We start from the raw sequence: 14,476 nt of genomic DNA, 5'->3' as shown, positions 1-14,476 counted from the left end.
GGGGGTGAGGGAAAAAATGGCTTCTCATTTGGTCTAATATTCCCCATCTCGTTTCATCCGAAATGAAGTTATTACACAATTTGTCAGTGCTGTCACAAAGCAGGTAATAACTGCAGTTTAATTGACTGCTTTGTCAACGCTTTATGTAAGGTGTGTTGGCGAAAGCTGCACTCCAGTGTGGAGCTGCAGAGCTGTGAATCCTCCGGCTGGAAAAAGGAACCGCTTTCTCACCCTCCCACACCTCCTCCTGCACTCCTGCCACCATTTGCTGCTGACCTCTCAGGTCAACCAAGCCCGAGCCTACATTCCTTCAGCTGCAGTCTCTGGGGACGTTTCTTCCTCCACCCTCCTCTTACCACACGTGTTACTTCTGAACTCTCTTACCAAACAGCCACACACTGTTGTATTTTTATTTCTAAAGCCTCGTGATGCTTTTTGGCGGGTATGTAGGGTTTTAGCAACATGACAACAGGATGAATTGAATTTCGATCCTCTGTAGATACTATAGCACCAAAATTGTTTTACTGGCTCATTTTTTTTAATCTTGGTTTTTTGTGAGCGTGGCATCTCCACCTGAGCAAAAAGAGAAACTAAAAGGAGAAGAAAAAAAAAATCCATCTTGTTCAAAACCTCAGAGACCATGTTCACATTCTGCTACCACGTCTCAACAGAAAACCAAAAAAAAGGCCATGATCAAATCCAAAACTATATGAGCAGATTAAAACATATTCGCAGGTGGTTTGAAATCAAATTCAAACCCAATAAAACCAAAAGAAACTCAGCTCAAGCACTCAGATCAAATTTCAAGTGTTTGCTTATTTTTTGGAGTCATTCTCCAGAGGATGCTTGTCTTTCAGGAAGAAGAACAGAGGGTAAAAATAAATAAATAAATAAAAAAATATATAATTTATACACACACATATATATATATATATATATATATATAAAAAACAACTAACACTAAACTACCATGCATGGGAAGTTAATCCCCCCCTAAATAATAAAATGAAAATAAAACCAGCTGCAACAACATTGTGATTTTAGTTCCTGGACAGCTTCTCGAAATGATGCCACACATCAGCAGCATATAATCACTACAAGTGTCCAACCTCTTCAGAATTGCCCAGTTTCCTACAGTTTATACACCAGATATTACCAATGTTGCAAAAAACCTTTGGGGGGAAAGATCTAAACAGATGACAGGGTGAGCTGAACTTAAACTCTGATCAGATAACTTTGTCTCTAGAGATAATTGACAGTATTTCAGAGCTTGTCAGTTCAGTTCATTTTTATTTCAAACATTTCAAACATGTGCCTTCACAATCATTACAAAATATCATTCCATTATTTGTTTGAAAAGGAGTAGGCAGAAGTATTTACTTATTTGTCCCTCCCCCCTCAAGTTTTACCTCTCATTCATTTAATTTTTTTTTAGTCTTAAATTAAACAAACAACAGTGGATATCTGTGGTTTCTAAACAGATAATCAAAAGCTTGTTTGTAGTTTACAGTTGAATGTTGGCAAATGCAGTCCCTCTTTAGTTCTCACACCAACCGGTCGCAGCAGATGGCCCCGCCCCTCCCTAAGCCTGGTTCTGCCTGGTTCTGCTGGAGATTTCTTCCTGTTAAAAGGGAGTTTTTCCTTCCCGCTGTCGACAAAGTGCTTGCTCATAGGTGGTCATGTGATTGTTGGATTTTTTTCTCTGTATGTATTATTGTAGGGTCTACCTTACAATTTAAAGCGTTTTGAGCCGACTGTTGTTGTAATTTAGTGCTATATAAATAAAATTGAATTGAACTGACTTCTCCACACAAGCCATGTACCTGCATTCAACCACAGCCTGGCCAAAAGCACCACAAGCAGACTGCAAACAAGACAGCTTAAGGTACCAAAAACTTTCACTAACCCCGCTGCTATGGTCTTCCACAGGAAGACTTGCATCGAGCATTTAATAGCTAGATACGTAAAGATCCATGAAGTGTACACTGAGAAAAGAACATCGCATTGTTTGTGTTTTCTGAAATATTTAATTTATACTCAAAAATATGCAATCATATTTCATATTTTCATAACAGGTTACTTTGGACAGAGAAACACTGAGCGGTTTACGCGTTCAACAACAGATGCATCTTCCTGCTCAACGAGCTGAACATTATAACCTTCTTGAAAGCAGGATTTATTGCTTCTTTCATGACAGACTGCTGTATTAGCTTCGCTGGCTTTAGCAGGTAAAGTGAGCGTGTCTGTCAGAGACTTCTTTCAGCTAATTCACCAACAAAAGCAATGGTGCCAATTTGTCAGCCATAATCCAATATCTGCACATATCAGCAGCATTTATTAGAAATATTGGCCGGGGGATTAGATTTCATCCTGAAGGGGGGGGGGAAAGCCTTTTGTGATTTAGTCAGCGTGGATCTTTATGTTTGTAAAAAGCTGAAATAAAATCTGTTAGATCAAACTCCTACAAATGCTGCGGCTTGCACCATTACGGTGATCCATGTCAGTGAATGGCAGATCATTGTCTAAACACTGGAAGCGCAGTCAGTCACTAAGATGAGATTTCCTGCTGTCATGGTGAGCACTGCTTTGTTGCTTCTTTGCTTTTTATGTCCAAACAGAGAAAGTTTCTTTACACTTATACTCCATCTCTTTTACTCCTTAGAAAATAAAAATTCTTCTTTAGGAGACTTTTACTTTGGAGGAGTGTCATGTGCTCCAATGACTTCCCAATTTTTGGAGGAAGACAAAAGCACCAAGGAGGCTCTGGGAAAAGGACAACAGCTGCTGCTGGCATGAACGAATAAATGTATACACACATATAAACTTAGAACAGCTGAGTGTACAAAAACACATAATGCATCTATTTAAGTATGAATTACTGTCAAGAGCATGTGGGCGTTTTGTTGGCATACTGCATATAAGAAGTATAAAGGAGCTGGAAAATGTATGTTTTCTAAAATAAACTCATATAATATCTTAATATGCGTTCTCTACTGGCTGATTGCTTGGTTGATTGATACTGGATTATTACAGCTGTATCTTGTCCATATTTCTCCAATATGAAAATCTGGGAAAGTTGCCTAATTTAGAAATGATGACAAAACAGAGTTTGGCTAGCGGGGAAGTTCAGACTAGGGCTGGGCCATATTATACCGTTCACGGTAATACCGGTATAATGTTAGGCAACGATAGGAAAATGAAATATCGCGATAGAATATGAGTAAAACGCGCATGCGCAGTGCCTTTGTTTTCATACGCACATGGCTGATTGTTGAGTGAAACTGATGAACCAGAATTGGGTTGTAAAAATGGTGCAACTTCCGTGATGTGGAACTGGTTTGGTGTTTGTCCATCAGATACACGACAAAGCACATTTTTTTGCAGAACATGCAAACGGCCGTCGTTATTGTCGTATTTGTCGGACTAAGATGCTCTTAAATCTGGGAGTAATCTGGGCCCTAAACCCCCCTCTTCAGGTCAAACGAACAACTGCAGCATCACTGAGAGTTTAAAAACTGTCTCAATTCTTTCATCTTTGATAAAACGATCAGCATTGCTGCTTTACCAGGTGTAACTATGAAGTTTAACTTCCAGGCATCCATGAAAACAAAAGTTATTACATTTAATGGAGTTAGAAGTTAGCAGGAAGCTAGCGGAAGTTAGCTCGCTAGTTTCGCTAGTTACCTAAGCATGATATAGCATGTTCTGACTGAGATTTCTGAAAAAAATCAAACGTACAGCTCTGCTATCACTTCCAACATAAATGAAGACAGGAAACTAAACAGCAGTGACGTTTGTAGGGTTACTGAAGTTGGGCTAGCTGGTATATAAGGATGTGCTACGTGATCGCTAGTGACACAGCTATGTTAGCATAACATAAACAGTGAAGCTGGAGGACGAACACTAACACTTTTCCACTTATAAAAGTTAACGTGAAGGTTCCTCATGGTTAGAGACAAATGCAATCGCATGGCAGGATGCTGTAAACGGACCAAACTTCAGTCAGGAGAACAACTGAGATAATCCATCCACAATACGAGGTTAGTCATTAATATACTGCAACAACATGGGAATAGAGCAGAATTCAACATTAATGAATCAATGTTACAGAAGTGGAGGAAGCAAGAAGAATGAGTTGAATAAAGTTTGATTTCCTGACTGCTTTGTTTCGCTTAATGTGCCTTATAATCCCGTGCACCTTATGGTCCGAAAAATACGTACTGCGCACTGCAGTTTAATGTTGCAAAGCACCTCTTTTTAACTTCAGTGAATATTATACATGGTTATGCTCAGGATATGTCAGCCCATTTCTACTGGAAATGCCTTTTGGTTAAACTTTCAGCAAGGAATTTGCATTTGCACTGTTGCATTTTTTATAAAGCTTTAATGTACATAAAAACCAGCTTCTTGTTTAAGTGAAAATAAATGGAAGGTTGTCTTTTTGCGCTAGTAATGTTGTGGAGTTGTATTTTGTCTCGCATCAATTATATCGTCGGTTATATCGTTATCGCAAATTTTCAAATATATATCGTGATAAATATTTTTGGCCATATCGCCCTGCTCTAGTTCAGACCATCAGTTTTAATACTTTTCAGTACTGTCTGCAGGACACAGAGTAACCCCACAGCTGGGCAGACAGTGGTGACCTCTTAGATACAAGTCTAAAAATTAAACCGGCCCATCCCATCCATTAGCCAGAGACCAAAGATGGACAGTTTTCCACTAAAGGGCCAATCGGTCTCATAATTACGAGTTGATCTGCTATAACTCTTTACTGCAGCTATTGCATCACCGCAGACTAGGGCTGCTCAATTAATCGAATTTTAATCACGATTACGATCTGGGCTTTCAACGATCATTAAAAATGACTGAGCCGATTATTAGCCCCTCCCTCATTTATCCGCGACACCTTAAAGGCCGGTCCGTGAAAATATTGTCGGGCATAAACCGTCCGTGGCGCAAAAAAGGTTGGAGACCGCTGATTAAGAGGACCTGAGGGAAGCTCGGAAAGCTAAGCAGAAGTTATTTGGAGAGGAGAGTGACTGCCGTTGGCTGAAAAGAGAGGTAAAAAAAAACTTCAGTGGTGTTGCACACTATTTTATATTATTTTTTAAAGTCATTGTTAACCCTTTAAAGCCGGTCAGAGCAGCACGCTCCGTTTTGCGTAACTATTTTTAAATCCCTGTAGAACCTGAACCGTGTAAGCTAGCGCAATAATTTGTTTTGCATATGAAACCGGAGGAGTTGTACTTACATCTGATGCCATCAGCTTGTCCTCGGTCACGGTTTCGTTCCACATATAGCTTTGCAAAAATTGCATAAAAAGCGCTTGCAGGAACAAAAACATAATATTCCAGAAACACGCTTTGCCGTTCCTATCAGCTGTTCGTAACACTTCCCACAGTGAAATGATGCACCTGCTGTTTTCTTTGCAAATTTGCATCATAGGATTGTTTTTTGTTTTTCCTGCAGTACATAAAAATTGGTGTATCTCCAAAATAAAACTATGAAGACACTCAAAATAAATTTCCTGTGGTGGGAAACTATTTTTTGCAACTTTATTGTATTTAAAGTTTTGAGGGATAAACCTCTTAAATCTCTCCAAGTAGAAATATATGTAAACAAAACAAAAGCGATTTTCTATTTTTTTTGTAGTTTATTGCACTTTTTTGCAATTTATGTACTTACTATGCACTTAATGCAGACATATTATTAAAATATGGGCTATAACAGTTGTATTGATGTATAGCAACTTGAAATGCTCCCACAAATGGCACTACAGCATGTAAAAAAAATAAATAAAAATAATATAAGCTCTGGTGGACTTGGTTCTATAGTAGGTCTTAAAGGGTTAAATAAATATCGTCAAATAATCGTGATCTCAATTTCAGTGAAAATAATCGTGATTATCATTTTTGCCATAATCGAGCAGCCCTACCGCAGACTACAAGAACTGTGGCAGTTCATCATGCTGCTAACTCTGCAGGCAGGAATCTCCCAGTGTGGCATCTGCTGTTTATTTGTTTTCAGAGCTCTGAGATGCACACATAGACCGAGTTATTTCCCATTTCTCCCTTTTTTGCTTACAGAAATTTCAGTAAAAGTAAATATGGTTAAACATTTATTAGCAACAACTTGAAAAAGAACTAACATTTTGGAGGCCTACACACATCACAGCCCTACACACGCATGGAGAAAGCTGTAGACCAAGTGGGATACACTGCGAGTCATTTTCAGTTGGGTTTTATTTGCATTTAAAAAAAAGTAAAGTAAGTCTGAACACTTTCTTTTGAGGTTATTTGAGTAAAACTGGAAGAAAACTGGAAGCTGACGTAGTTGTGAGAAAGTGTCCAAGTTATTAAAGGTTGGTGTAATTTAATTAACACACATTTAAAAAAAACAAAACTATCTAAGAAAAGTAGGAATAATAAATATGCATGATGTCAACTGTAGTTCTTAGGAAGAAAATCCAGACTCAGTTTTCTGAGACACTGAATGAGTCAAAGAGAACTTTAAACAGCCTCTAAACTGTCGCTTTCACATGTAAAGTCAGACTGAACCCATGTGACAACAGAGCAGTAGACAGTCCAGAGATTTCACAATAGCAAGGGGTCAATAGGTGTGTGCTCCCTCCTGTATGGTCTACCCCAGTACTGACACAGAGTTGCCTGTTTTGTACAAAGTGTGAGAAACTTCAAACCTGATTCTTCCACTGGTGTCTGAAATGTATGAAAACAGCTTTGCACGCTCTAAATTAGACCCAGGAACATTGAATTAGGAGTTACTGTTAACACAACAGCTGAACAGCTTCTCATCAGTGTTGCGCACAGTGAAATGTTTTTGTCTGAAAACTCATGATGAACAAGCTGATGTTTAAGTTCCCAGAGCTTTAAGCAAAGATCAGTCAAATCAATACCAGAGTACCAGGAGGTGGTGGAGGAGTCATCAGTGTAATATTCAAAGAGTTTACTGAGAGGTTACTGCTTATAGAAAGGTAGGTGATTGTTCAGTTCAAAGAACAGAAAAGTGCAAATGGTTTAATGGATGCCAAAAATCAGTCATTGATGATATTATTTTAACAGGATTGAGTCATTATCTAACTCGGTCCTGAACAGACGTGGTGTGAGTCTGTGTCTCTGGTCACAGTATCGGTTAAAGACTCACCCTGGGCTGCCAGTTTTCATACTGCTTCTGCAGGTTGGCCCCGATGGTCTCCAGGGCCTTCTGTGGACTCATCGACAGAGGATCTGAGAAGCAAACACAAGAGTGTAAACACACTGCAATTAACACAGACACACATACAGACGCACACACAGCAAAGAAAATAGCCATAACTGAGGAAAACCACACAAGTCGATGTAGAACTAACAAACCAGCCATATAATTACTGCTTTAACGTTTAGTGATTAAGAATTCAGCCACGCCACGAGTACAAAGAAGTTGTTCGTTTCAGCATCAAAGGGACATTTCTTATTAAATCTGAAGCGGGGTATGGAAAAATAGCAGCAGCCGCTAAGGTTGAAATATTGATGAGAGTAAATCAATATGGCATGAAGAAAAGCAGAATATAGATAAAGGACAGATCAAATTCTGCTCAGGGAGGAAAAAAAGATGTATTAGTAGGTTTTCAGGGGATAGTGATATGCAGAGAATGAAATCATTACTGTTCTGATCAATGAGGACTATTCACATTAGATCACACCACAACGGCCGCATTATTTTACATTATGTCTAATGTACATAATACATTTACAAACCATATATAATATTTTGTTTAGAAAGGACACGAAAATAAGAAAGAATTTGACTATTCAGATTTGAATATTTGAAATGTATTGATCATAAAATCCTTTTCATTCAATGTTTGCACTTTGAATGTGCCTTTAATGACTTAAAATATTAGCAACATGCTAACAGGGGCAACTCCTCTGGTTTAAAAACAAAGATAAACTGTATTAAAGTCTAAGGGGAAAAGACCCCTGCACTTATTTGAATACTTCCATTAAGACTTTATGGTCTCAGTCACTACTTTTAAACATTATTTAATAGAACATAAACTTCATTTTGTAACTTGTGGTCCCATTAGAGCAAAAAAAAAAAAAGAAAGAAAGGAAAGAAAACATGGTGTGTTTTAGCATGTGGCTACTTAGAGATGGACAAGTTTGTGCCGCATTAGCGCACATCGTCCCCAGATTCTCGTCCAGAACCACTGTTCGCTTGTCACATCTGGTTTTAAAGCACTAACAGGGCGACATCATAAACGCTCAGCTCTTCACTAACCAGCTATTACGTGCTCTATGGTCACAAGGCCTTGCTCTCTCATCTCCGGTTCAATCCCATCTGTGTCTACTCGGTGAATGCTCAGTAATATTGTCTCTGAACTTGATGAACATGCATCTTGCAACATAACGCTTCTGTTTATACTGCATACACTGGCATCACAATTTCCTGCTATGGTGCAAAGTGAAAGGCAGTTTCCACAAAACCGCACACACACACACCAGTGAAACAAAAAGCAGATGTGAGGTTTTTGTTTTGTTCCCCTCCTCCCAATCTGCGTGTGGCTCAAACATCCATGAGAGATGAACACTACGGTGCATTTTAGGACGTCATCCCACCCTTTAACACTTCATACACCCAAATGGCTTCTCACAAGCCGAGTGGCAGGTCTATAGAGCGACAGTGTCCTCAGAAGCCACTGAAAAACTTTAAGAGCTGTGTTTCCACTTTAATGTGCTTGCCTGACTCCTAACAGTCAGTCAATCCCAGGGGAGCAAAACAATGTTTTTTGAGGTTCCCATTCAATGGAGACGGTTGTGTTTTTGTTCTATGTCACATTATGTGGTTCCGGTGAGGGCAGACTGCTTCATCCCTGTGTGACAGAGACCTTATGAATTTAGCTCCCACGGGAAAGCTTGAGAATATCCCTGAAGTGAAAGTTCAAGTTTTAGTGTCATGTAAAAGTCACGGTGCTCAGTAGTGCTGAACACCATAACACCGCCTTGCTCTTTGAACCAAAATTATTTTTCACCCAAAAAAGGAAGAAGTCTGTGTTTCAGCCCAATAAAGCAGTTTTTCGATCCCTTTGATCACTGCGTGTACAGCAATGATAGCAACAACACCACTAAATGGCAACATGACACAATACAGAAATAACTGTATGTAACTGTATGAAATAACAATTCACGAAGTGTGTTCTTCGCATAGTATCTTGTCCAGCTAGTACAGGACCAACACAGAAAAATAACTACTAGCCAATATATTATATTGATATGTCGTAAATATTGTAATATTGTCGTTTTCAATAATCCAGAAAGCTGGCTGAAGCCAGATGTAAACAGTACACAGTTAAAAATTAAATCACAACTGTCGAGAAACTGATCGATGAGTCCGTGCATGTCTTGTTTTTTTTTGTTTTCTTGACCATAATGCCACTGATGAAGTGCAGAGAGGCTATACTGGATATAGGGAGAACACAAAACCTTAGGGAGGGCAGTGTTTCTAAAAACAATAACAAAAAAAGCACTATCAAACCCCTCCACACACAACTCTGCAAGAGTGTTGCATTGCTCAAATTTTGTAAGCGAAGAGCAAGCTTCAGCCCGTCTGCAGCTTCAAATCACAAAAACCTGCAGCTTTGACATGAAGCGAGGACAGAGGCTGAGGCAGCCACAGTCGCGATGCAACTTTTTTTTAGCAGTTTTAATAAAATGGCACATGTAAAACCAACTGTAACCCTGTCAGCTTACCAATTTGAATAACTTTCACAGGTTTTCACCTCAGCGCTCGGCAGCTCTCTAAAACATGTTCCTGAGAGAAAACGCTCCAGGTATTTTGTACTGAAAACTAATATTTTTCTCCATATCTCTCCTCTCAATTTTATGACATTTCTCTACTGTCCACTCTTTTCTCTCCACACATTTCCCTTCAGATGTCTTCTAAGGTAACCCTTGTTACTGTCATATTTCAGGCCTGCTTCCAGAATAAGATGACTGGGTGCACATCAAAAGTTAGTGAGGCCGATCAGCGTACTATGGATAGTCCTGGAAAACGCCAGAAGATATTCTAATGGGTGTCAGACCACATCTGTAATAATAAACTGAGGTGTAAACACTCGTCATTAAGGGTACAGAGGTGGTCGTAAAATATCATCTTTATGAGCAGAAAAATCACAGCTGCACTAAATTAAAATTTAAAAGCACTTATAATAACTTATCTGTAGCAAATATGGATAACGCAACAATCCCTGTAAAGAGATAATGAATGCATTAGTGTGTGTATGATATCCGCTTGTTCACATTTTAGTTTTTGATCCACATTATCTAAAGTGTGTCCAAAAATCATTGACAGCATTCACACTGAGGAAAACAAATGCCTGAGAAATATCTGTTTATTTTCACACCAACAAGAGAAGCAGGACAGTGTGAGAGCCTTTAGTGAAATACACGCGTGTCATTTAAGCTCAATAAATCTCATTATGAGTCTCTTTGATTTGTTTGGTGTCTGCGTGGACTCACCTATCCAGCACTCCAGTCTGGCGCAGGGGGAGGTCTTGACCACATCAGGTGGGTCCACTCCCACGTTGAGGCACAGCACCAGCGCCACGCTCACAGTCTTCATCTGGGGGCAGACGCAGAACACAATTCAATCCTCACACATCAATACACAAATCAAAACAGGCTGGTGGATTATTTTTAACACCATTAAATCTTTATTCATGAGAGAAAATGCCATGAGCACCCAGACTTGTATTCCAGTACATCCTGGGAGTTTTATCCCGGTACACCACAATCTGCTGCTGCAGGCCAATGAAGCTCCACTGGAGCGGTGAAGGTCAAGTGTCTCACCCAGGGGGAACCTAACAGCAGTTACTGAGAGAAGAGATATACTCTTTCCTTTGGCACTCTCTGCATCTGGTCCAGAAATTCCCAAGTCTGAAGCTAATGTTGGTGCCACACCTTTAAGGCAGCGGTCCCCAACCTTTTTTACGCCACAGACCGGTTTATGCCCGACAATATTTTCATGGACCGGCCTTTAAGGTGTCACAGATAAATACAACAAAATAAAACTAGTACCGGTACCGAAAAAAAGAAGATTTATTCATAACACACGTGAAAAGACCCAGGAAAACCGAGTAAACGATAAAAACGATAACAAAATAACGCTGAAAACCAATAAAAACCCTGAAAACTATACATTTCACACCTGAGCCTCAACTCTCGCGGCCCGGTACCAAATGACTTACGGACCGGTACCGGTCCGAGGCCCGGGGGTTGGGGACCGCTGCTTTAAGGAATCTAACCTGTGACCTCAGAGGTGTGTCAGCACACAGGTCACACTGCAGGCATGAATTTTGAACACTATATATATTTAATGTAAGAGAGAACACAGTAGAGCCCACTACTGAGCGCTGTTACAGGGTGAAACTACTGCCCCGCTTTGCCTATAAATACAGTATATAACTGATAGTACCCCAACTATTATCTTCTCCATCGATTCTATTCTCTGTAGTTTTCCATTTAATTATTCGTTTTATTATTTATTTAATTATTTGTATTACTGTAGAAAGAGGGTGAGTCATGTGATTGAAAATGCATATTTTGTTTTGCGAAAAACAAAATATGCATTGGACATGTTTATAAATCCCAATAAAAGTCTCACTGAGCATTGGCCTGTAGTAGAACAAATATATCAAATTAAGCCAGAAGACTTGCATCAAAGAAACTGACACCACCACTGGTAGGGAACACCAAAAAAGAAAAGAAAGAAAAAACGGGGAACAAAAACAAACAGGCCATCAAAGCAGAACAACCATGAGCCAGGGGTTATGTGGCAGGACCTGACACATCAGCTTGATCAGGCAGGAGATGCTTCCAACAAGGCAAATTAAACATTTCACCAGCAGTAGGCAGTCACTCGTTCCTCCCTGTCAGTACCTCAGAGTGTCTTTAGTGTGCCACAGCAGACATCAAGCTTTGTGACATCCTGTGGTTCGATCCTGTAGCTCTAATGAGCTTGAATGAAGACACTGACACAAAGAGTTGACCTCAAAGGATTCTGACAGATAAAGACAGAATGATCAGCCGCCTAAACTCTTATAAATGCCAAAAAAAACCTATAACACCACTATCTGACACCAGATAAAATTTATGCAGCTGCACAGGAAGAATAGTAATTTTACTGACTATTACCAAACCTTTAATGGGCGAAACAAAATATTTTTCACAACTGCAAATGTAAAAACAGTCATTTGAAATGGTGCTAAATCATTTCAAATGACTAAATGTGACATTTGCACAGAGCTGAAGAATAACAAAAACTGCACGGCGGCATAAGCGACGAGCTATTGGCCACACAGCTCAAACTGTATTCTTACATTTAATATTACAGCATGAGGTTTAAAATAAAATATTCAACTCGCTCCTGTATAATGGTGTTTATTTTGGGGAAAGTAAGATAAAATTCTCCTTTCAGTCATTATTCTGGTAAATTTCAGACAAAACAAACCGATTTTTGTAACACTCAGTGTGACCTACATTTCTTAAAGTAAAAGTAGGAACCATTTTTTTAAAAAACAGACTCCCATTAGTTCCCAGAATTCATATTTAAACTTTAAAAATCATACTGTATACATTATTTATATTTTACCTTGTCAAATCAATAATTTCCCACCCTCTAAGTCTTGTGGTGTGCAAACACAGCTATGTGAGAACTTATCTTTTCACGTTTTGCATTTAAAATGCAAGCAGTGTCTCTGGAGCACATTGTAGTGGCTAATTATTCTTTGAGTTTTATTTTCTAGTTCAGTCTCGAGATTTCTGCTCCACAAGCCGACCTGCCTCTGTCACTGAAACCGCCCAGCAGGTCAAGTGTTTGTTGATGGTTTTGCTTGACCTGCGTCGAGTCACGGTTTCATCATCGCGCCGCTCTGTGAATCGAAGCCGGGGGGGGGTGTTTGCTCTGAAACAGACGGCGCTTGAACTTCATAAGGCCCTGTGTGTCATCTTGGCTCCAATTACCTGGAGGTTAGCTACCTGCAGGGTTCCCTCACAGCAGCTCTGTGCCTGAAATCAGGTCAAACTGTGTGAAGTAAAATTTAGTGGTTGCAAAGCTTTGATGTCCACAACCACTTTTTTTATTAATTATGTGATCAGTTGTGCGAAACAGAAAGTTTGTCTCCAATTTACTCTTCAATTCTTTTCATAAGACTTTAATTCTTTATGTTTTACCACTGTTTTCCAATTGATGACAGCTGACTGCTACTACTTTCTCTACAGATTTATTAAGGCTTATTTGTGATTTAGCATCCAATAACCCAGCTAAAGCCGAATGTCTTCGCTTTTTTATGTTTCCTAAATCTTCTTTATTAATATGAAAAACAACAGATTATATTTCTCAATATATATTTTCTGTGGTTCTTTTGTCTGTTCTGTGAATTATTGCAGTGAAAAAGTCACTTGTATCATGTTCATAAATGATTAAACTAGTGATAAAACTCTACTAGGTTTACAAGGAGCCATTGATGGATTGCAGCCACACAGCATTATCGCCGCAGGCTAAATCCAGAAAATTCACGAGCATTACTGAGGGGGGCTCGATGACTGGCCAGCTAGGATCCCAGCGTGGGAGTTTTCCCCTCATAGCCCAGAGGTCTGCTGGATCTTTTTCACACTTTATTTATAACAGTTTGTGATGCATAAACTACAGTTTTCTGACAGCTTTGAGTTGGAGTGAAATTGAGATAAACAGTGGAAAGTCCAATTGGAAGCTCAAAAAGCACATGTATGTGCATCAGTGTTTTTGTAGTGAGTATTTCATGCGTTGTGAATTTCTACAGGGTTAGAAAATTCTAGTGTAGTGCATAACTATGTACACAATTACAGAGGTACGATTGTTAATTGCCAGACAGGCATATTGGTAAAATGGTAAATGGCCTGCATTTGTATAGCGCTTTACTAGTCCCTAAGGACCCCAAAGCACTTTACACTACATTCAGTCATTCACCCATTCACACACACATTCACACACTGGTGATGGCAGCTACATTGTAGCCACAGCTGCCCTGGGGCGCACTGACAGAGGCGAGGCTGCCGGACACTGGCGCCACCACCGGGCCCTCTGACCACCACCAGTAGGCAGACATGAGGTTAGTATCTTGCCCAAGGATATTTGGCATGCAGCCAGGAGGCAGCCTGGGATCGAACCACCGATCGGCACATTTCCATCAGAGTCCTCATCACCGTCAATAGTAACGGTTTAAGACGTGCCGCTATGTGCATCACTGTGCTGCTTTAACCATGACAGTCTTTGTGGTGCAATAAGAGTGTTAAAACCTCCGCCCAGCTTTGTGCACGTTTTTTTTTTCCCTTTTCTCTTGTTTACGACCCTTTTTGGCGTGAGTCTGAAAGGGATTTTTTCGTTTGTTACTCGTTCACATGAAGCATGGCCTGCAATCGAAATCCTATCATTTCCTTGG

The 14,476-nt window shown here is 39.7% G+C and overlaps 1 protein-coding gene across 3 annotated transcripts in view; it reads right to left on the bottom strand.

Annotated features, from left to right (window-relative positions):
- Window positions 1–14,476, bottom strand: part of rptor (regulatory associated protein of MTOR, complex 1) — a 199,813-nt gene that overhangs the window by 168,707 nt on the left and 16,630 nt on the right. For all 3 annotated transcript variants that reach the window (XM_085460410.1, XM_085460411.1, XM_085460409.1), the window contains 2 exons: window positions 10,518–10,620; window positions 7,165–7,247 (listed from right to left, as the gene is read on the bottom strand). In XM_085460410.1, the coding sequence (XP_085316536.1) occupies window positions 7,165–7,247; window positions 10,518–10,620 (186 nt within the window). The remainder of the gene's footprint in view (window positions 1–7,164; window positions 7,248–10,517; window positions 10,621–14,476) is intronic.

The sequence above is a fragment of the Copadichromis virginalis genome, linkage group LG6 (genome assembly GCF_057382275.1).
Source record: "Copadichromis virginalis isolate Kocher_CV1m ecotype Utaka linkage group LG6, C_Virginalis_male_GT1.1, whole genome shotgun sequence".
In the NCBI taxonomy this organism is placed as follows: Eukaryota; Metazoa; Chordata; class Actinopteri; order Cichliformes; family Cichlidae; genus Copadichromis; species Copadichromis virginalis.
This window is presented reverse-complemented; position numbering and strand designations above follow the sequence as displayed.